General features: G+C 46.5%; 1 protein-coding gene across 2 annotated transcripts in view; it reads left to right on the top strand.

Annotated features, from left to right (window-relative positions):
• Positions 1–428: 428 nt before the first annotated feature.
• Ephx1 (epoxide hydrolase 1) overlaps positions 429–24,108 on the top strand; it is a 39,549-nt gene continuing 15,869 nt past the window's right edge. Inside the window, exons 1-3 of one of the 2 annotated variants that reach the window (XM_076831468.1) lie at positions 429–527; positions 17,749–17,936; positions 20,055–20,235. In XM_076831468.1, coding sequence (XP_076687583.1) covers positions 17,754–17,936; positions 20,055–20,235 — 364 coding nt within the window. In that variant the 5' untranslated portion in view covers positions 429–527; positions 17,749–17,753. Of the gene's footprint in view, positions 528–563; positions 583–17,748; positions 17,937–20,054; positions 20,236–24,108 lie in introns of those variants that run through there. The other variant, XM_076831469.1, reaches the window with a different exon arrangement.

The following is a 24,108-nucleotide window of genomic DNA, read 5'->3' as shown; positions in this document are numbered from 1 at the left end:
TTCACTCCCAGTTGCTCTCCTATCGCGCAGTGTCCTCACCATCAAGCCCTCAGAGTGGGTCAGACTAGTGCTTCTCAGACTGTGTTGAAAGTCAGACTTGCTTTTATATTCATCACAGACCAGTACCTTTGTAAAATACAAACAACAATGAATTGCTAGAAAGATGAAAGTGCTTACCTAGCATGTAAATAAATAAAATAACTGTCCATCGACAACTTAAATTTTAAATAAATAAATAAATAAGCATTTGTCTCCAGTTCTGTATCGGGTCCCCGGACAGCCCCTTTGAGAAGAGTTTTTCCCAAGCGCAGATGGATGGTCGGGGAGGTGAGACTTCCTGGCGTCGCTCAGGTAACCCGGCGGGGCGGGACAGAACCAGGGTAGGCCTGGCTAGGGAACGCCCCCCTGTGTCAGAGGCCGAGTCTGGGCGGAGACTGTACCCCGGAGGCCAGCCGACAGGCCCAGGAGGAGCTGGGGAGTCGGAGGGACCACACGCTTGCTGCCTCCGGAGCCCGCAATCCGAGACCGTAAGCTCCCGGGACAGCCAGGGCCCGCGCTCCTAGGACGCAGATGCGGATGCCGGTCCGCGCGCGCGCGGGAACCGCAACGGGGGCGGAGGGCGGAGGGCGGAGGGCGGAGGGCGGAGGGCTGGGAATCGCGGTCCGCTTACGCCTTCGCGCCAAGAGTGCAGTAGGACTTGCAGGTCACTTCATACTTCTGGGGCCAGCCACCCCGGCTACCTCCCAGAACCGAAGGGCTTTGCTTGGCGCCCCTCGCACACAGCCATCCGGAGTCTGGCCCGCAAGTGCACGCATCCCGGGGGAAGAGGCCTCAGCCGGTTTGGGACTTTGGGTTAGGAATTCCAGGGCCGGGACGGAGGGTGGCCATCCTAGGGCTGCTGACAGAGGAATGCACACGGGTCCCCTTGCTTCCAGGGGTGCGTCACGCTTCCACAGTGAAATGAACTTGTCACTCAAGTCCTAATACTGATCACATTGAAAGATGTCTAATTGTCATCGCTGTCCAGCACCCGCTCCTCTCCACTTCCCTCGGGAGAGCAGCACAGCGCGCGGCGCAAGCAAGAGGAGACCCGCCGGAGGTTAAGAGTTCTAGTGTCCTAGAAGACAGGGGCTGTGAGCCATCTGTGGAAAGCGCGGCAGAGACCCGAGTTGGGTCTGCCTCCCTCTCTGGCAAGTTCAGGTTTATTCCTAGCCATCCTGCTCAAACTTCTGGCTCGCCCCGCCTCTTCCCCACTCCCCACCTCCGTTGTTTACACTTGAGGCTCCACAAGGCCTAGATCCGCCCCTGAACACTCCCGTCCCCGCTTGCACTAAAGGATCTGGGGGCTCAGCAGGCGGGGTGTGGGTGTGAGAGAAGGGGTACCCAAGCTTCTGGCACATAACCTCAGGGCAGTGCCTCTGTTGCAATTTATGACCTGTACTATGGGAAATTGTTGAGCACGACATTTGAGGATTTATGGTTTTTGTTTTTTTTTCCTGTGCTGCTCTGCAGCCTCCTCGGATTTCTGCAAAATCGAAAATAAACAGTTTCAGGAAGCCACACCACCCCAGAGAGTAACATTGTTTTCTGGTGTGATGGTTGCTTTTTTCAGAGAGGAGGAGCCTTTACTGGCCCCACTTGGGCTGATTTAGTCGGGGGGGGGGGGGGGGGGGGGGGGGGGGACTGTGTGTGTTCAGCAAAATTTTTCTTTCCTAAATTTCAATTTTGAGGAAGGTCATGTGATGATTTCATGTTTTCTTGGGAATTGTGGACAATGCTTAGAAACTGGAGCACAGCAGGGAATGTGCCCTCATTGAGTCTGTAGTGTTTTTGTTTGTTTTGGTGGGGGCAGTAAATAAAATTGTAAGATATAAATTATACTAGAAGATGAAATGTGCTATGGAAAAAAAAATAAAGCATTAAAGATAAAGGGAGTGTTAGGTGAAAAGAGGGCCTTATGTTCCATTATATCTGGGGAGCTAGGGATCTGGGCTGGCTGCAGAAAGCCAAGAGAAGAGTAAGACCCATGAGACACGAGTGTGCCTGGCATGGATGATTTTATGTCCAGGTTTGTAGCATAGCGTATGGGCCAAGCTGGTCTGAATCACCCACGGGATAAACTAGCCCAGCCTGTAAGTGAGGACTCCAAGCTACTACTGCACCCCTCTTTCCAGAAAAAGAAGACCTTCCACAGAAAATAACTGCTCCACAAGGGAGTGAAACCCAACACCATCCACAACAAACTACTTCCATGCTCCCTGGGTGATCCCACTGCCTCTCAGCTATGCCTTAAGCAGGCTGGCTGCAGGCTTACAGATGTGGGGATGTCGTGGTGAGCCCTGAGTGAGGGCTCTGTGGGCAGAGGGACCTTTAGAGAAAGGGCATCCTGACAATGGGAGGAAGTGGAGTGCCTCTCCCGAGCCTCGGGTGGTGCTAGGTTCCTGCCTTACATCCACATTCACGCAAGTGGGACCCACAGGGAGCTCCTCCATCACCATGTGAGTGTTTCTTCACCCATCCATTGAAGAGCAAACATGCCCAGGCATGGTCACTGCTCACCTCTCACCTTGATTCTTTTTTTTCCCTGGTATCTTGGCCCAGGTTCAGATAAGTGAACAATAGAGGCTGTCCTCAGACTATTTCTCAGTTCTCCTGCAGAGAGACTCAAAAGCATGAGCACAGCTGAGTGTAAAAATAAGAGTGGGCAGTATGTGCTGGCCACCGCTGCTGAGGACAGAGCACAGAGCACAGCCACTTGGGACTGGAGTGAGCACTGCTGTGGAGGGCATGCTCTTTGAGGGGCCTCTAGAATCTTGTGCTCAAAGCCCAGCTCTGCTAAGGTCACAGATCCTACCAATCAGTTCAATCCTTTGAGAAGTAACAGAGTGATGGTGATGTTAAAAGAGGAAGGGCCTAGGAAGAAGACTCAGCTCAAGTCTCAGCTCAACAATTAAAATGGGTCCTCTCCCTGGACCTCCTTGGTAAAATGAGGGAGTCAGCCCTGACAATTGGCAAGTTTCCTTGCAGCTGTATTATGGGATGATTCTGTGGTTAAGAAGCCCAAAAGGATAGGAAATGTGTAGGCGGGGAGTGGTCAGTTTGGTTAAGGGCTTTGTGGTCCAACAACCTATTGCACTAAGGACGGCTGCAAATAAAGACCTTGGCTCCGAGTTGGGGTGAGGGACAACAAGCCTGAGACAGAGGTCAAGGGCTCTGGGTAGAGAGAGACAGGAGGGTCACTGCCCAGCCCAGCTGGCTATCCAAGGTCACTGGTTGGTGGTTGTGCAGTCAAGCCTAAGGGCTTTAGCAGAGACTCCTGTGGGCTGCGTGGTAGAGGGGAGGCAGCAACAGGAAGTAGTTCCCCAGCAGTTCCCCCTAAAGGGAACCAAAGCTTTGCCTAGAATTCAGCCATACCCTCTCCTGAGGGGGTGTTGGTGGGTGCCCCAGGAAAAGCTGTATAGTCCTATCCTTGGTTATATAACTAAAAACAGGATTGTGAAATCAGGCTCTCTGCTTCCTCTGCCATCATGGTTTATTTACTTTCTTGGGGGAGGGTCATCCTTTCTCCCTACAGAGATCAGTGTTAACTCTCTCACAGTCTGGCCCTAACCATTCCTTCAGCCAGATCTGGAGGCCCACTGACCCCCTGCCTGTGTCTCTCCTTTTGTTGAATGGCAGGGTAGCCCTTTTTAGTGCATAATCCAGCCATTGCAAAGCCACAAGTTAGGTTGTCCCATGACTAATTGAGGGGGCTCACATTAAGGAAAAAAAAATTAATATTCCTCTATGAGGGGTTAAAAGACTTTCTAGAAAATGCTCTAGTTAACCTACAACTGAGACCATGAATCTTATTCAGGTCAGAAGCAGGCATTTTTGCTGCATTTAGCAATTGGGAAGGTTGATGAACAGACAGAATATGAATGTCTTTTTGGATCTTACTAGCTGGGATAACTGGAACAAACAAAAACTCTCTGAGCTTCATTTTTAATTCTCTTTAAAATAGAAAAAGCTATCTCTTACTTCTGGGCAATTGTATTACACGAAACAATGAGGTAAGGGTCTTCCTCCCCCCGGTGTCACAGTCCAGGGCTTCTCTGGTCTTCCTCACAGAGGTGGTGGCTGTCCAGACACATATCAAAGCCCTGGAAGGGTCGAGTGTCCCTGTGTTGTGCTTGGATATCTGGCTTAGCTGGGCCTTGGGCTCCGCCCCATGACCTGTGAAGGCTGTGAGAAGCCATGACCAGGAGCAGAAGGTTCCTGTGCCTTCATAGAGCATCAGAGAACCATGAAGTACACTTCAGAGAGGCTGGGAGTGGACAGCCTCCAGCCCTCCACCCAACTGAGGAGGTTAGTCCTCTGCAGCTCAGGCTGAGCTTGGCTTTCCCTGTGGAGGAGCAGCCTGGGCTGCACTGGGGCTGATTTTGCAGTCACACGTGTTACTACCTGCTTCTATTAGGGCTGAAGAGACTTAGAGCTTTTGGAAAGTATGAGAAATACTTTGGGCCCAGTGCATATACTTTCCCATTTTTCCAGATAGCATTGAGTTTCCCATTTCCAGAGTTAGCATTGAGGGAAAAGCAGACTTGCCCCCTTCCCTTTATGTGCCCCACAGAACAGGACTTCCAGACTGTCTCTGGAAGGCTGTTCTCAGGGACACAGTGGAACATCTTTATTTCAGAGTTGCCTCAAGAGTTTTTTATTGCGATGCTGGGGATTGAACGAACCCAGGGCCACATAGATGCTTGGCAAATGCTGTACCACTGAGGCACATCACCAGCCTACCTTCAAACTAACCCCCACCAGGATAGCAACAACCCAGAGGGCATTCCTGGGGACTCTGACCCTAGTCCTGAGGGCTGCTGGCCATAAAGCACAGCTAGCACTCTCAATACTGTTCCAGACAAGAAAGCCTGCTCAGGTTGCTCCGTGAGGCCCAGTTACAATAGCTATCTCGTTACACGCTATTGAGGAAGTTTTCAGACCAGCAAGCACATTGTGGGGGGGAAAACCAGCTAGGGCAGAGAGGTGCAGAGTGTGGCTAATGGTGGGAAGGAAATCAAGTAGGTGTATTAGATGGCCCACTCCTATTATCCACAGAAATAGGAGTCTCTGCTCAGAGAGTGCCAAGGATTGAAAGTCCACAGAAAGGAATGCTTTTCCCTGATGGGTCATGAACTTGCTCCACTTGGTTCCCCACCCCACCCCCTGGTAATTTAAAACCGGTGGAAAACAGAGTAGCTCATATTTTAATTGGCAGTATGAGATGAGACAGGGCTTCAAATGAAACTCCAGAGCATTCACACATGAACCTTACAAGTTGGAGTCTCTTACCCTTCTTGCATTATAGGACTTAAAACCTGCATGGAAGTATCAAGGGGAAGAAAATAAAAATGGGGTTTAGGTGTAGCTCAGAGGTAGTGTGCCTAGCATGCATGAGGTCCTGGGTTCTAGCCAAAAAATAATTTTTTTTTTAATGGAGTACTTTGAGGAGCTGGGGTAGTAGCTCAGTGGTAGAGCGCTTGTCTAGTACATGTGAGGCGCTGGATTTGATCCTCAGCACCACATAAAAATAAATAAATAAAATACAGATACTGTGTCTATCTAGAACTAAAAATTTGTGTACAAAAATTGAGTAGTTTTGGTTCAGGCCCTTAAAACAGAGTTGGGAGGCCATTATTAATCAGATCTCAGACACATCTGCAACTAAGCCTTTGAACTAAGCCACAGATATGACCATGTCTGAGTGCCAATTGATCTTTGAAACATTGTTAAACTTTGCTGACCTTCTATACAACAGACACACCCCACCCAGGCACCCACAGATCCAGCCCACACCACTTTGTACATAACAGTTTAACTTCTGACAGCACCAATCCTAATTCCTGACTATCAAATCCTCTAATTTCCAGGCTCCTGTGGTTTAAAGCTATAAATACAGCCACTATTTTATAAAACCCCAAAGCATATTTTCAAGACCTCTTGAATCTATTTTCCTGGATCACAATCCTAATTAGCTCCCAATAAATGTAATCTGTTTCCCCGCCAGGTTGACTTTATCTTAGGTTGTATAAATGAATTTGAGTGGCCTTTAAACACTGTGAAAGTATCTGTCCCCTCTGTAGATGCTGCAGGGCCAGCCAGCCCACCCACGTGGTCCTCCCCTTCCTCCAGCCAGACCCTTCACTTCAGGTGATGGAGACTGAGGCCTGGAGAAGCAGAGTCACTGTCTTGGGGTACCATGGCTGGCAAGTGGCAGGGCTGGGATTCAGAGCAGGCTGTGAAGACCTGGTCACCAGCTATGCTGGCTCCTGATGCCCCACCCATCTTCATCACTGTGCAGTACCAAATTGCGTGCCTTCTATCTGTCCCTCCTGACATGTAGAAGTCAGGGGCACGGGGAGACCCTCCAGAGGAGATGGCAATGTTCCCTTCCCTGAGTCCTCCCTCCCCCAGGAGGTTGTCCCCCACAATGTTTTCACTCTTTTTCACTCCTGTTTGGTTTTGCCTACAAACTTATTTGCACTTTCTCTCCTTTGCTAGCTCTAAGCTGTTCTCCAGGCTTGGCTCCCAGTCCTGCATGGAGATAAACAAGGCCTTTGGCTAGTGCAGAACAATTTCCATGGCCCAGCCACCAAGGTTCAGGGGCAGTGGCTGAGAGGGGAGAGGCTGTTCCCTGGCTGGGTTCTACAGAGTTCCAGGAAGGTCCCCACAGGGTTTGCCTCACCCCTCCTGGGCCAGCTTGTAGCTGGAGCCAGCAGGGCTGTTCTATCAGGAAGTCCCCAGGAGCCCGAGGCTTGGGCAGCTGCTAACAGGGAGTCAGCTGTGGAAACAGTCCTGTTCTGGGTTGTCTTGGCAGGCCAGCCTGGAATGAAGGAGAAGCCATCTGTTTCCCTCTTTTCACTGGGTGTTCCTCTCCTTCCCCCAGGGAGAAGAGGACAGGCTGGGGGGCCAGGGAGGATTGGGAGGAGACAGGCTTGGGGCCTGGGTGAGGAAGCTTTGTAGACCCTCTGAGCCCCACCTTTCTGGCATGGCATCTGAGGGGCATGAGGCGCCACGGATTTTCCTAGCCTCCTTCTGCCCCCACAGTTTCCTACCCCAAAGTGGCAGACATCTCCCAGGAGGAGCACAAGGTTCTGACACTACTGTGAATCTGAGTCACCATCAGAAAATGTCACACCGCTGTACAGAGAGAGGAATCCTCACATGTAGATAGAGCCAGAGCCTGGCCCTGCTCAGCGGTGGCAGGGCTGTGCACCCTCTTGGCCTTTGTTCTGGAAAAACAATTGGGCAGTCAGCCCTGTAAGGTGCTTAGCCAAGACCACATATGTGCTGAGTCATGGTCAGCTAGTACTTTATTAAGATTTTAGGAGCATTTTCCAACTCGTGCCTTGAGGGAGGGGAGTCTCCCTCAGAGGGCAGCTGAGTCTGATCCTCATCTTTTTAGATCAAACCCTGAAATTGGCAGTGGGTCTCCAACACTGGCTGTCTAGTCTTCTTGGGGGAAAACTTGCCACATGCTATCCACTCAAGCTTTTCCTGCATCTTATGATCCTTCTCTATAAAATATACTGAAAAGCAAGCTGTCTATTACTCTTCAAGGAAAATTCAGCCATTTTTTTTTGTACAGAAGTTCTTATAATTTTCTACATTGCTATCCAAAGAAATTTTATATTCATTCAATAAATATTTACTGAGCATCCAAAAAATGCCAGGCCTTGGGGATCCAGAGGGGAGCCAAAGCAGACATGGTCAGTACCCCAATGGCACTTCAGTGTAGTAGGGGAGGCTATATTAGTTACACAGTCACAAAGACAAGTGTGGCAGTGACAACGGCCAGAAATTACAGGTGCATCATGTTGGAATAGGTCAGGAGAAATTGTTCAGAAGGAGAGATGCTTGGTCTGAAATCCGAAGGATGAGTAGAAATTAAGGAGGTTGAGAGGGAACAATCTTTCAGGTGCCCTGTGGTAGGAGGGAGGGAAAAAGCTGAAGGACCTGGGCTGGGGCTGTAGCTCAGTGGCAGAGCTTGCCTAGCATGTGTGAAGCACTGGGTCCGATCCTTAGCACCACATAAAATAAATAAATGAAGGCACACTGTCCATCTACAACTATAAAAAATAAAAAGCCCAAAAACTAAAGGTGCAGTGGTGCAGAGGGGGGTGGCTGGGCCCAGGCCTTGAAGGTCATTTACCAGTATTGCTTCGTCTCAAGGAGATTGGGGAGCTCTCCAAGGATTTTAACTGGGGTGTGACAAGGTCAAGTCCAAAATATGACTCTGGCTGCAGAGTGTTCGAAGGACAAAGCCAGGGTAAGGGGACCAGGCAGGGGGCTTTACAGTAGTCCAGGGGAGAGGCCACAGGCACCTGGATTGGGGTGTGGTGGCAGAGATGAATTCGAGATGTATTTTGGAAATAGAGCTGCAGGAACTTGCTGGTGATATGTGATATATGTGGATGGCATGAAGGAGAAGGGTTTCAAGGATCTCTCCTTGGTCTTGGGCTTGGCACTTGGAGAGAGTCCCAATTGCTGTGAGAGAGAACCCTGAAAGGAAGTACAGTTTAGGGGACAAACGCACAATGCAACTTCAGATGCACCGCAGGTTTGGAGACACTGAGAAAGTCAAGTTAGCAGGTGGGTGTACAGGTGTAAAACTCAAAGGAGGTCCAGGATAGAAACACAAACACTGTCATCTGCAGAGGTGAAAGCAGGAGATTATGGCTTCCACATGGATACTAGTTCTCTGGCGGCCACTGTTTCCCAACAGCCCAGATGGCTTAGTTTACCCAGTTACACATTTTTTTCTGGACTTTTGGTCATCAGGTGGCATGGATTTCTGGATTAACCTTTGTCCCACAGGCTTCTTGGGCGGAAGAAAGTCATGCAGCAGCCGTCCCAGTCTTGGTTGCTGGAGCATGTTCTGTGAGGCTCTGGTGTTGTGAAGTGTCTGAATCACTGAGGAAATGGACTCACAGGAAAAACCCTGTCACCCTTATGATTTTTCATGTTTTAAAAATGTAGAATTATTTGTGCTTGAATAGATTGTTTTTCCACTGGGCAGCTCAGGAGGCTGCGGCAGAAGGATCACAAGTTCAAAGCCAGCCTCAGCAACTTCATGAGGCCCTAAGCAACTTAGCGAGACCCTGTCTCTAAATAAAATATAAAAAGGGCTGGGGATGTGGCTCAGTTGTTAAGTGCCCCTGGGTTCAATTTCCTAGTACAAAAAAACAAAACAACAACAACAAAAAACTAGTTTTCCCAAGGTACAAAAGTTAACTTAACACATTTCCTCCTCTGCAGTGCTAGCGAGGCAACCCAGGGCCTGACATGCTAGGCAAATGCTCTACCATTGAGCTGCACCCCCCACCCCTATTCAGTGCAATTTTGCTCTTACCCTCTCCTTTGTTGCCTGGTTTCCTCTTTGCAGGGGCCACTGTTACCAGTGTCTCAGGTGAACTTCCAGAGATAATCTTCACTGTGGATGTTTGTATTCTTTGCTCCACACAAATGACACCTGTTAACTCTATACATTTTTCTGCACTTGCTTTTTTTCACTTATCTACCATGGTACTCAATGCCTGTGACTTGTCAGGTACCTTTTTATAGAAAGATACAGTGAAGACTTAAGGTTGAAAAGGACATCACCCCTGCCACACAGTTTCACTGCACAGAGAAACCTTCCCCAAGTAACAGAGCATAAAGACTAGAGGTAGCCTAGGGAAGGGTACAGAGTGTGGGTTGTGGCATCTGGCTGGCTAGATTTGAAAGCCTCCCTCACTTATTGGCTATTTGACCTTGAACAAGTGACTCAGCCTTAGTTTTCTCATCTGTAAAATGGGAATGTTTTAAAGATGAAATCAGTTAAACGATACAAAATGCTCAGAGTGGTACCAGAGGAAGCTCTATCCCCTCAGACTCTGCCCACCAAAGCAAAAGGCCTCTGGGTCACAACCCAGAGGAGGATGTAAATACATTCAGCTCAAAGGGTGAGATTTTGCTGGCTACTGAAGAAGTAAGAACAGGACTTTGAGAGGTGGGAAATGAAGGGGATCCTAGGCTTCAGTGGTCTGTTTTGAGGGGACAGAAGGTTGCCCAATGAGGCTTCAGGTTTCAGAGCAGGGCTGCTCCATGTTTCTGACTGAGAGTTTAAATTACAGCATGCAAGCTGTGAGAGAGGGTTAGGGGGTTTATTTGGAGGCTCCTCCTTAGAAAAGAGAGTTGGCAAAAATTGAGGGTTGAGTTGCTAAGCCTTTCACAGTCCTGGCCAGGGGACGAGCAGCAGGTAGCTCTGAAGCTATAGCATTTATTTCACATTTCTGGTGGTATCATAGTGTCGGTGGATCCAGAACCATTGGATCCATCTCCCCAGAGGCTCTGGGATTCTCTACTCTCTGTTACCTGGAGATGGTTTTTCTCTTGCTCCTGCAAAGAAGCCATGTCTTCCCACCTCAGGCACAAATATTCATTCAACAATGGTCAGTGGGATCCTTGCATCTGCCTGAAGTGAGCTGCAGGACAGGTAACCTGGTCTTCTTAAGGCTCATACTCTAATCTAGAGCAGGAATCTCAAAGCGTGGTCCCTAGACCATAGCTCCAATGGCCACTAAGAACTTGTTAAAGCCAGAGCTTCTCCAGCTCCACCCTAGGCCTCCTAAATCAGAAACTTTGGGTTTAATAAGTTCCCTAGGTGATTCTGATGCATCCCAAACTTGAACCATCCATCAAGAACACTGGTACTCAGCTGAGAACAACCTCCACCCCCCAACCCCAATTCCAGGGTCAGTTGGCAATGTCTAGGGAGAGGAAACCACTGGTATCTTAGTGAATAGAGGTCAGAATGCTTGCTAACCACTGTACAAGGCATAGGACGCCCATAGGCAAAGAATTACCTAGTCCCTGGGCCTAAACTGCAGAGGTTGAAAATCCCTGCTCTGGAGCAGTTATACAAGAATGCAAGGATTATGGTGTGATTCTTTTCTCCCTTTATTCCAAATGTGCCACTGCCTGGCCACATGACCTAGAATGACTCCCTAGTTTCTGAACTATGAAGTGAGAGGATTAAACTGGATGCTTATGGCATGACCTTAGCTCCTGGTCAGCTCGGTGGAGCTGGAGGGCTCTGTCATCTGCCTAGTGCCAGCCCCGTGGCTAACCAGAATGGCTTCTAGTTCCCTGTGAACAGTCCCTCTCTTCATATTGGGCGATGTTTGCTTCCACCCACCCCACCTCAAACTGCGCTCTGAGTGTGGTCTACTCTGGACACCTGACCTTCCTAATCGCTCTGGCCCTGGCCTGTGGACATCTGGGGAGCTCAGTCTGGCATAGGGGCGTGTGGGCGGAGCTAGGCAGATTAGGGTAAGAGCTTGACTCTGATTGGTCGGGCTCCAGAGCTCCACCCCTTCTCTTGGCTCATTGAGGGGGAAAAGGTGTTGAGGCCTGGGAGACAGGTTGGAGCCGATGGACGCAGCTCCGGTGCAGTCGTGGCTCACCTGTGCTCTGGGGACGGGGTTCCCAGAGAGCTTATATGAAGGCTCCAGATCCTGCACAGAGTTAAATAAACCAAGGGTGGGAGGAAAGGGGGGAGGGGGGACGAACAACACGTTCAGTGACAACCGAGAAAGCATTCGGCCACAAATCTAATCCTCACAGTTGACTTGGGACAAGGCCTTTGCCTACTCTGATTCATGCCTTAAATGAGTGAAAAGGAAAGTCGAGTTTCATAAGTCGTGGCTCCTTGGCGAATTTGCTTGTACCATGGTTTATCTCATCCTTTGAAATCCCACCAGCAGACAATGCCTGATTTTACTGTGGGCTAATCCGGAACACCTTTCTTTGTGCTCATTCAATACCTGCTATTAAATAAAAGGGCTGTTCCTGGATGGTTAATTAACACACTGCAGTTATGCCTGTTTTATAATCCAAGATCTGTGACTCTAAGGTACAGTCCCAGAGCAAAGTACTAATATTCTTGTTATCTTAATTAGAATGCAAGAGATAGAGCTTTTAATTTTTTTTAATCTATTACTTTGCACTTGACCCGAGCTATACAACAATCTCCCCTTATCTGAGGAGAATGCAGTCCTAGCTCCCTACTCCATGAATGCCTCAAATCAGGGACAGTATTGAACCCTGTATATACTGTTTTTTTTCCTATGTGTACATACTTATGATAAAGTTTATAAATTAGACAGTGAAAGATTAACAGCAATAACTAATAATATAATTTAGCATTTGTAACACAGCAACATAATAAAGTTTCCAGCATCTCTACCTCAGCTTTAGTGTCATTATGAAATGAAATAAGGATTTTTTTTTTTTTGGTGTGTGTGTGTGAGTGTGTGTGTGTGTGTGTGTGTGTGTCACTGAGGATCTGAGGATTGAACTCAAGGGTACACTACCAGTGAGCTACATTCCCATCCCTCCTTTGACTCTTCTTTTTTTAAAAAATATTTATTTATTTATTTTAGTTATACATGAAAAAACAGTACAGTCTATTTTGACATATTTCTACAAACATGGAGTATATCTTATTCTAATTAGGCTACCAGTCTTGTGGGTGTGCATGATGGTGAGATTCACTGTGGTATACTCGTATATCTACATAGGTAATTTATGTCACATTCATTCCACTGTCTTTCCTATTCCTGTCCCCCCTCACTTCCCTTTATTCTCCTTTGTGTAATCCACTGAACTTCTATTCTCTCCCCTTCCCCTTTGATTCTTATTTAATTTTGAGACAGGGTCTTACTAAGTTTAGGAGGCTGGTGTTGCTTGAACTTGTAATCCTCCTGCCTCAGCCTCTTGAGTTGCTGGGATTGCTGACCTGTACCCCTATACTTGGTGAAATAACAGTTTCTTGAACACAAGCCCTGCAATACTGTCACAGTCAATTTGTGTGGTTTTTCTGTTTTGGTTTGGTTTTTGGTACTGGGGATTGAACTCAGGAGCACTCAACCACTGAGCTACATCCCCAGCCCTATTTTGTATTTTACTTAGGAACAGGGTCTTACTGAGTTGCTTAGCACCATGCTGTTGCTGAGGCTGGTTTTGAACTCAAAATCCTCCTGCCTCCCAAGTCGCTGGGATTACAGGCATGCACAACTATGCCCAGACATTACAATTGAAGTCTAAATGACTGAAGGGTGGGCAGCACATTCAGTGTGAATACATGCCTTGGCGTGATGGAGCAAGACAATGGGAGATTTCATCATGCTACTCAGGATGGCACACGATTTAAAACTTATGAACCACTTCGTACTCATTTAATATTTTCAGACTGCAGGTGACTGTGGGTAACCAAAACATATAAAAGGGGGAACAACTGTAATGTCCTGGGCAATGCAGGATGCCCCATTACATTGTCCTTTCTTTGTCCTGGATTCCCCCCATTTAGGTGGGACTCAATCAGTGATCATTCAACACTATGTCTCTGGGGTCAACATGGTTCAGTTTGCTGTTTGAAGTCCAGGTGAGATAACCACACTGTGCACACATGAGCTTAGCTGAGTCATCAGGACTGTGCAATTTTAAAAAGGAGTGGTGGCTGTTAACCTGCCCTACCTCTCCCATAGTCTCTAGACTATCACTGTGTGCAGAGCTCCACAGCTCTGCTTCCCAAGGAGGTGATCAAAGGTGAGAACAGAGCCCAAGCAGACAGGTGAAAGCACTGGAATAACTGCCCAGAAAAGGGAAAGTCGGGCAGTCATATCCCAGAAGGAAGATACCACAGTGCCCTGGGCCTCCTGCTCCTGAAGTCAGGTAAGGAGGGCAGATGGTCAAGTTCACTTGGGAGGTTGATCCTTTATTGTTCATTATGGCTTGCAGTTCCCTTATAACATCCTGCAAAATGTACCTAATTTGCATCCAGTGCCTGTGAAGTTGGTACAAATATTGGTAGAATGTCTCTCTGTATTGTGCTGGGTGCTAGGAGTTGGGACAGTGACCAGGACAGATGTAGTTCCTGCTTTCCAGAACTTTGGTTTATTATGGTGTGATCTGTGTGCCCAGAGAACTATATCCACTTGCTCCTGCTGCTGGGAAAAGCTCTGGTATCTGCTCTCTACCTCCTGCTTGTTCCGCCTGTGCACCACAGCCCCTAAACCCCACCCTGCCTTCAATATCATGAAGGCTAGTGCCTTCAATATCATGGAGGCTAGGCTTCCCCATATTCTCAAAAGGGGAGAACTGCCTGGGATGGACAGAGGGTCTCTCTAAAAATGGAAAAAGTTTATGCAAGTTTTCTTTTCTGAATACCTTAAAATCAGAGGCAGCCGAATGTTTTCTCTGATAAGCAGATGCTGATCCACAGTGGGGTGGGGGGATAGGGAAGAAAGAAGGAACTTTGGTTTGTGTAGAGGGGAGTGAAGGGAGGGGTGGGGCGGTGGGGATGGGAAAGATGGTATAATGAGACAGACATTATTACCCTATATACATGTACAATTATACCACTGTAGTGACTCCACACCAGGTACAACCACAGGAATGAGAAGTTGTGCTCCATTTACATACAATATGTCAAAATGCATTCTATTGTAAATAAATAAATAAATATTCTGTGCCCCCCCCAAAAAATAAAAAAATCAAGGACTCCTCTCCAGCCATCCCTTGTCTTGTTTTAATTGTAGGTGTGCTGGTTCTAGCCACCCATCTGATCAGCTGTCACATACAGGGCACTTTCAGATGGGGACTGCTGGTGCTTGGGATTGAAAGATGAAGCCATGGCTTGTCTTAGCTAGGGATAGAACATGCACCAACATATTCTATTGCAACCCCACATTACATCTCAGGCTGAGATGGTCAATACCTACTACTCTGGCATATCACAGATTTTTAGGAAAACTTCAGAGTTTTATATTCCAGAGAGGAAGATATGTTGAACATTCAAGTATGGTTTCCAGGAAGAAGATTGGAGTGACTTCTAAAAAGTGCACTGGTGGCTAAGATACGGGTTTTGGGTTGTCTCTCTTAAAAGCTTTCCCAGTTTTCTAAATGTGGAGTGATAAGGGCTCTGGCCAAGGAGGGGACTGGGCAAAGAGGGGACTCAATCTGAATGGCATTAGTACCTATGTAGTGATGGATATGAAGGAAGAATCAGATGGCTCCAAGGGACTGATATGAAAGAGCTAAGAGGTAGTAGGGAATAGCCAGTTTTCCAGATTAGTTCCCACTGTGCTAAAGGAAGACAGTAAAGTTGACACCATGGATAGGTCTCTAGGGAAGTTCCATTGCTGGATCTCTGTGGACAGGAATGGCTGCCAGTCGCCAAGTTCTTAGCTGAAAGGGGCAACTCTTGGCAGGAGCAAGCCTCTGCAAACCCCTGGCAGGATCCTGAACATGTAACATGTAGTGACTAAAAGGCACATAAATTGTGGTTTCCTAGCAGGGCCCTCCTCCTGCCTTGAGTTTCCAGGATAGAATCAGGGAGGTGCTGGGGCATCGTGGTAGGTGGGGCATCCTGCCTTTCTTCTAATTGGGTCCTGACCACATTATATCCAATAGAACCTCCTCTGCTCTGGCAAAGGACCATGTTCATGTTCATGTTCATGCAGGTTTCTCTGAACATGAATAGGCCATGAACTTCTTCCCCAGGAAGTTGGAAGATGAGAAGCCAGACCACAGTGCTGGGCTGGTATCTTCCTGGCATTAGTTGGTAGAAAATAAGTTCTTCTTTATTTCTCTTTGAGAAAAAATGCACAGGATTCAGACCAATGGGGATTAAAACACACTTGAATTTATTTGAAACATAATAGGTAAATCTATAGTGACAGAAAGAAGAATAGTAATTGCTTAGGGCCCTGGGGTGGGGGGTGGGGCTGAGGCAATAGAAGAGTGATAGCTACAGGGTAGGGTTTCTCATTGAGGTGACATAAATGCCCTAAAATTGGCTGTGTTAATGGTTGCATAATGGGGGAGCCACAGCCAGAGTTTCATTGGGGGTTCTTCTTCTTGCCGAGGAGGGTGTAAGCCACTGAAAACTAAAGTCTAAAATATAATTAGTGAAGAACAAAAGACTAAGAGTTAGAAATATATTTACAAAAGTGGAGCCCCTGATGCATCCAGTCCAACAAGAGCTGGAACTAGACAAAGGAAAGATGGCTCCGGTGGTTTATTTAAGGGGGTACATCAAAGGTAGGGATAAGGTTTCCAGGGCAGGAATGGCTGCCAGTCACCAAGTTCTCAGCTAGCTTCATGATGTCTTGCAGTCCAGCAGGTTGACTGGCATCTTGGAAGGTCACACCCATCTCAGGTGCTATTTGGGACACAGCAGAGTGAGATAGAAATTTACAATTGTCCCTGGGCAATTGACCAGAGAAAATGTCCATTGGTCATTCCCAGACATCAGATGTTTCTGTCCACTAGGCTTCGATTCGTGGTGACCCACAAGCAACCCATGGATGGCTCATGACAGTTGCACATATCTGTGAACACATCTCAAAACTGCTGCATTGCCCACTTTAAGTGGGAAAACTGTATAATACATGAATTATATTTCATAACGCCATTAAACATACACACAGCCAAGATGTGTGGCCATAGTAGCATTTCTAACATGACCCTCTCACCTAAACTTAATCTTCCAGCACTTCAGACTTCCCCTTTAACCTTTGTATACCATGGGAACAGGCCCCTCTCCCAGAGAGACAGACCAAGGGCTGAACCTCACTTAGCCTTGTGCCTCATCCCTTCTCCCAGGCCCACTGTGCCAGAAAGCTCCTTGTCCCGAGGGGGAGTCAGGAGGTAGGAACAGAGCCTTCTCAGAAGGCCTCTTAGAGGCCTTGAGGCATTAGAAGTACAGCCTTCAGGGCCATGCACAAGCCAAGTTCATGTTTTCCCAATGTGGTCAATGATTTTCATTGCTTGGTAGAATTATAGGTGATTTTTTTTTTCTTTCTCTACTGTTTTCCAATTTTTCTATAATATATACACATGTATATGTGTATATATTATAGAAAATACATATATAGACATATATATCATATACATATATGTATATATTTTTCTTTTTTTAGGATTGTCAACCTAAATTGAAAAACAGGGGCTAGAGGGGCTGGGGTTGTGGCTCAATGGTAGAGTGCTTACCTCACATGTGTGAGGCACTGGATTCAATTCTCAGCACCACATATAAATAAATGAATAAAATAAGGTCCGCCAATACTAAAAAATATTTTTAAAAAATCAGGGGCTAGAGATGCAGCTCCATGGTAGAGCATGTGTTTAGCATGCATGAAACCCTGGGTTCAATCCCCAGCACAAACAAACCAACAAACAAAAAACCACGGGTGTATTCAAAGAAGTTGAGGCAAGGATAAGTTTTAAAGACAAAACCAAGGAGAATCATATCTGTTATTTTGAAACAATAATCCTTGGCCACAATGATTAATAACAAGACTGGTGTCTATCCAAGGTTGTACAGAGAGCTGCTGGGCAGATGTCCTTGTGGAAGTACTTTTTGTATGCAATTGTGGTGGCCTCTGTACAAGATTGTGGTTTTGGCAGAGTCTTTTGTATACCTACTATCAAGCTATCATGCATAAGAATCCTTTCTTCATAATCTCTTAGTTTTATTTATTTATTTATTTTTGGCATGGTTGACACAAGTAATTTTGATTCTGGCAACTTTCACAGGACATATATACATAAAACCAGGGATTGGGTTGAAAGGGAGCTGGGGGCGGTGGGGGTGGGGAGAGAAGCCTGCTGAGAATTGCAGTCTCCCAGTCTCTTGCTGATGGCTGCTCCTTCGTCTTGCAGGAATCATGTGGCTGGAAATTCTCCTTGCCTCAGTGCTGGGCTTCGTCATCTACTGGTTCATCTCCCGGGACAGGGAGGAAATTTTGCCATTTGAAGATGGTTGGTGGGGGCCAGGGGTGAAGACCATAACCAGGGAGGATGAGAGCATCCGCCCTTTCAAGGTGGAAACTTCAGATGAGGAGATCAATGTAAGTAAGGCACATTTTCCTAGTCAGGCTGGACAAAGGGGAGGGTGGGGGCGCTGCTGTGGTTTCTCTGTGATGAGTTGGGCTTAGATAAGGGTTGGGGGAGTAGTCCTCCTTGGAAGTTTTTTCTTTCTAGCTTCTGTCACAGGGCAGGTGCAGGTTGCTCATAAAAGGCATGCCCAGCTCCCCCCTCTGCCCCTTCCCTCCTGCTCCTTTCCCCTCCCCGAGGCCCCACAGTGCCCAGGCAGGAAGCTGCCAACTGGACCAGTTATGTGCATCAAAGGTCACAGAAAGCAGATGTTTTCCCTTCTTCTGGGTCCCAGGTGGAGACATGAAACGCTGTAGCACTCAGAAGGCAGTGCCAGTGTTGGTTAGTGTATGTGTCAGCCATCCACCGTCACCTTCAGTCCCTGCTCACAGTTGTAGAAACTGAAGCTCAGACAGGTAAAGCAATTTGTCCCAGGTGATCAAGCCAACAAGCAGAAGGATTTGAACTTTTGGGTCTAACTCCAAAATCACTGCCCCGTCCCATGAGAACTAGAATCAGGAAGGAAGTGATCAGTAGAGTGGGATCACCTGAGGATGCAGTGAGGCGTGAGCAGGGCCAGGAGGATGGGCCTGCCCATCCCCTGCTCATTCTTTCCTTCATTCTGTGGCACTTGAGCACCTACTGTGTGCAGGTGCTCTGTTGAGTGCTTGAAAGAAACCAGAGACTCTTTCTTCAAATAGCTTACCCCAGTATGTGAGAAAAGGAACATTCACAGAGATATATTAACTAAAACATTAGTAAGGATGATTGTGCTGATAAAAGGTCATTGAGAATTTCAAGGAAGGAATTTAAAAATGGAAACTGGACTAAACCCAAGAGAAACCAACTGGGGTTTCCTTGATAGGACTTGCTATGGTCTTGCTAGTGAGGGCAGAAGCTGAACTCTGAAGATAATAACTCCTTTTGTGGATTCTATATACTAAAGGAGTCTTGAGGTTTTTAAAATCTGTGTGGGGGTAGCCAAAGCACTTGGGAAGAAGCCCTGGAACAGTGACACTTGAGATGATCCATGAACTATCATGAACGTCCCCCAGCAGGGCTGCTGGCCTTTTAGCCTAATACATGTCTAAAGGACTTGCTTCTATCTCCTTGGCAGTATTTTTTTTTTTTTTATCTCAATTGAGTTACAGCATTCAATGCTGCATGTCAAAACTTGGCAAGCCATAGTCCATGGGTCAAATGTAGTCTGCCACCTCTTTTTGCACTGCCCCCATGCCAGGAATTGTTTATGCATCTTTAAATGGCTGGGAGGAGAGAATCAAAAGAATGATATTTAGTGACATGAAAATTATATGGATGGGCTGAGTTTGTGGCTCAGTGGTAGAGCCCTTGCCTAGCATGTGTGAGGCACTGGGTTCAATCCTCAGCACCACATAAAAATAAATTAATAAAATAAAGGTATTGTGTCCACCTACAATTAAAAATATTTTTTTAAATTATATGGATTCAAATTTCAATGCCCACAAATACAGTTTTATTAGAATAGAGCCATACCTGTTCATCCATATATCACCTGTAGCTGTTTTCTCACTACAGAGACAAAATGGAATAGTTGCATCTTGCAAAGTCAAAAACATTCACTCTCTGGGGCTAGGGCTGTAGCTCAGTTGGTAGAGAGTTTGCCTCGTATGCACAAGGTCCTGAGTTCAATCTCCAGCCCCACATTTTAAAAAAAAATGCTATCTGTTTTTTTTTTTTTTACCAATAAAAATGTTGCTAATCCCTGATATATAGAAGTAGAAGTGTTGGTAAATTTAAGATGAATATTATTCATATATTTCAAACATAGAAAATAAGAGCTGGGGATATAGCTCAGTGGTAGAGCACTTGCCTAGCATGTGTGAGACCCTGGGTGCTCTCCCTAGCATTGCCAAAAAAGTAAGAAGGAAAAAGAAAAGAAAGAAAGATGAAAAGGGAATCTGCAGCCTTCAGTGACAGACGCACATGCCTAAAAGTAGGGGGAGCTTTTCTTTGCCACTGCTCTGGTGCAGTGTGGTTGCAGGGTTGGTTTTGTCCTGTAGAAACAAACCTTCTCTTTTGCTTTGTCCTTGGGGCCCTGCATTTCACTCCAGGACTTACATCAGCGGATTGATAAATTTCGCTTAACTCCACCTTTGGAGGACAGCCGCTTCCACTATGGTTTCAACTCTAACTACCTGAAGAAAATCCTGTCCTACTGGAGGAATGAATTCGACTGGAGGAAGCAGGTGGAGTTCCTCAACAAGTACCCTCACTTCAAGACCAAGATTGAAGGTATGTTTCCAGAACACCAGTTCAAAGGGATGTATGTCACGGAGCAGTCATCTTTCATGAGTTGATTCAAAGTCAAATAAAGCTGGGGGGACCTTGAATCCAATTATAAGTCACTGTGACCTTACCAGAGTGCAAAAATATCGCCAGTTCTCAACGAACTGTTGATCTTCAGAGATAAACAGGAAAAACATATAAATAACATAAAAACCAAAGAAATGCAGAATCCAGCTGGGCATGGTGGTACACATCTGTAATCTCAGCAGCTCAGGAATCTGAGGCAAGAGGATCAAGAGTTCAAAGCCAGCTTCAGCAATTTAGCAAGGCCCTAAACAACTCAGTGTGACCTTGTCTCTAAATAAAATATTTAAAAAGGGCTGGGGATGTAGCTCAGTGGTTAAGTACCATTGGGAAGAAAGAGAGAGAGAGAGAGAGAGATTCAAAGTCCAGTCTGACTATGTAGCAATCCCTGAGAAGGAGGGAGAGGATGACTGGGACCTGGGTATGGCCTCAGTCAGCTCAGCCCCTTCTTAAAGTTTGGTACCCCCTGATATTACAACTATTCAAAGATGCTCAGATGGTCAGTTCTTTGAAAAATTTTTCCTGTTTGCAATGCTAGACCTCATGTCCCAATTATGTCACAGATTGTCATACAAATTCTCCAGAAAAAAAAGATCACTTCCAGATTTTTCTTAGGAATGTGACCCCTGGATCATGTGGGATGAGTAATAGTTTCCTAGTGGAAAAGAATTTTCTAACTGAAGAAAGTCTTAAAATCAAATATAGAAACATTTAAGAAATTAGAGACATTTTGTTAACTTAAAACATTTTTTAACTTTTAATTGTGGTAAGATATGCATAACATAAAATTTATCATTGTCACCATTTTTTTTGGGGGGGGGTGGGTACCAGGGATTGAACTCAGGGGCACTCAATCACTAAGCCACATCACTGGCCTCATCTTTGTATTTTATTTAGAGACAGGGTCTCACTGAGTTGCTTAGCGCCTCACCATTGCTGAGGCTGGCTTTGAACTCTCAATCCTCCTGCCTCAGCCTCCTGGCATAACTAAAGTTTTTGAAAAGAACACTGAAGCTGGGCTGAGGATGTGGCTCAAGCGGTAGCGCGCTCACCTGGCATGCGTGCGGCCCGGGTTCGATCCTCAGCACCACATACAAAAACAAAGATGTTGTGTCCGCCGAAAACTAAAATAAATAAATAAATAAATATTAAAAAAAACAAAACAAAACATTGAAGCTAGGCATGATGGCACATGACTGTAATCCTCCTTAATCACAAGGCTAAGGGCAAGAACATCACAAATTTGAGGCCGGACTGAGCAACGCGTAGTGAAACCTTGTCTCAAATTAAATAAAAAAGGTTGGTGATGTAGTTCAGTGATAGAGCACTCACCTAGCATATGTAACGCCTGGGGTTTAATCCCAAGTACCTACCTCTCCCACCAAAAAAATTTGAAATTATACAATATTTAAAGGAGGAGCATCATTAAACAAGTTTAGAAATATAATGAACTAGTAATCAAAGTTCTCTGGAAAGTAACTAACTTCACATTTGCTCATAAATATGTGGCACAAAATTCATAAGCATAACTCAAATGCTTACTGAAAAAATAGTTTTATAAACTTGTAAGTTTAATAAATTGAAGAATAATTTTAAAAAATCAAAGTAATCTCTGAATATTCTCCTCTGTACCCTCAAGACCATTGGAAACTCACAATGTAAGTGGCAGAGCGCACCCTGGTGGTGGGAATGCTGCCCCCAGAGCCAGAGAACTCAAGCTAGGGCTGGTGTCTGAGCCTCTGAGCCTCAAAGGCTTTGTTATATGATGGGGAAATGATGGCTCCCACTTCACAGAGTGGGTGTAAAGATGACAGGATGGGATGGGTGGAAACCCTGGCCCAGAGACGCCTGCTGTTGCCCTCTGAAATGAGGAGACTGGGTCTGAGTAGAATCCTAGTGGATCCTGGACCTGGAACCCTTCCTGGAGCTAAGCCAGCAGCACATAACAAATTCTAAAATGATTTTTGCCTTCTTTCTGATCTCTATTTTGAGATGGGGTCTCGCTATGTTGCCCACAGTGGGCTCAAACAATTCTCCTGCCTCAACCTCCTGAGTAGCTGGGACTATAGGCACATGCCTAGCTTGGGAATTATTATTATTATTATTATTATTATTATTATTATTATTATTTTAATTTTTTCAGTTGCCAATAGATTTTTCACTTTATTTGTTTATTCATATGTGGTGCTGAGGATCGAACCCAGGGCCTCACACTTGCTAGGCAAGTGCTCTATCACTGAGCCACAACCCCAGTCCTGGAATTATTATTATTATTACTATTTTTTGGTCAAATTTGAACTCCTCATTGAGTGCTGCTGTGTCCTTTGGAGGATTCTGGTGTCTTCTGTCATGAGCCTAGCAAGAGGGCCAAGTCCAATCATACACAGGTTGTCATATACAATTTCCAAGGATCGTCATTTAAAACTTTGGTGCCAAATCCTGGCCTTCTGCCTCCTGGAATTTGACTTGGATCCCTCAGTTACCCTCAGCTCTTCAATTCCCCTCTAGCAGATACTGACGGGAAACTTCCAGATCCCACTCTGCTGGGGCTGGGGACACACAGTCACTGAGGAAAGGTCCCTGACTTTGTGTCTTTGTGGCTCATGGGCTCCTCAGGGGTAATTATAGCACATACTAGGGACGCTAGGAGAGAGGAGGCTTCAGGACCTTTGAGAGCCCACATTTCCTTCAAATGTGAGGAAGACTTCCCAGAGAGAGGGCTCCCTCCGCCAAGATGAATAGAAGCTTGCCTTGTATGTGGGGAAGGTGGTCCAAGGAGAAGGGAAGAACAAAGACTTACAGGCAGGAGGCAGTAAAGGGCTGTTTCCCTTCTAGGTGTTTTTTTGTTTGTGTGTTTGCTCCTGGGGATTGAACCAAGGGGACTCTTTACCACTGAGCTACGTTCCCAGTCCTTTTTACTTTTTATTTTGAGACAGAGTCTTGCTAACTTGCTGAGGTCTAAGTTGCTGAGTCTGGCCTAGAACTCTTGATCCTCTGCCTCAACTCCACTGAGCCCCAGTGGCTGGGATTACAAGCAACACCATCACTGTGGCCTCTGTTTCCTTTCTGGAGGCTGTAGGCTTACCCCACCAGACCATCTCAGGGTTTCCCAGGACACCAAGGATATACAGGACAAAACCTCTCTCAGAGCACAAGGCTCTAAAGAGGGCAATTCCTGGCATTGAGTTCATCATGGACAGCGGCCCACTGTGACTTAACCCCTGTGCAGTTCTGGCACACTTCCTAGGGCTGGCAGCCTATTTTTGGCCAGGTCCTTGCAGGATGGAGTCCTTCCCCTGGGTCTGGGTTTTTCTTACCCCACCTCCATAGCACCAGCTGATGGCTTTGGTCCTCAGGCCCAGCAAACCTTCAGCTCATCTCTTTCCCTGGGCTTCCCAGGCTGGGGCTGGTTCAGGAAGGTCCTGTGTCAATCTCTGTTTGTTGCGTTCTTCTCCATGATGCTGGACCTTTTCAGGGTCCTCTCTGACCCCTGTGCTCCTGGCAGTTCATAGCTTCACCTGTGACCTCTACTCCAGTGTTCTGTCCACATCCCCACTGGCTGCGCTGTTCCTGCCACTTACCTTCTAATTCTGTGATGAACTTTCAGATCCAACCCATGTGTGGGGCCTCCTGTGGCTGGAGAACATTGTCTATTCCCAGACAACCTGAGGGTTTGCTGGGCATCAGTTGCTCCTGGGGAAACTCAACTCCATCATGTCCAGAGAGGAGGAAAGAATTATCCAAGACAAAAATGAAGGGCCACAATCCAGCTCTGTAGACTTCTAGCCTGTCCCT

The sequence above is a fragment of the Callospermophilus lateralis genome, chromosome 13, assembly GCF_048772815.1.
Source record: "Callospermophilus lateralis isolate mCalLat2 chromosome 13, mCalLat2.hap1, whole genome shotgun sequence".
NCBI lineage: Eukaryota > Metazoa > Chordata > Mammalia > Rodentia > Sciuridae > Callospermophilus > Callospermophilus lateralis.
The sequence above is the reverse complement of the archived record's forward strand: the minus strand, read 5'-3'. Positions and strand labels throughout refer to the sequence as shown.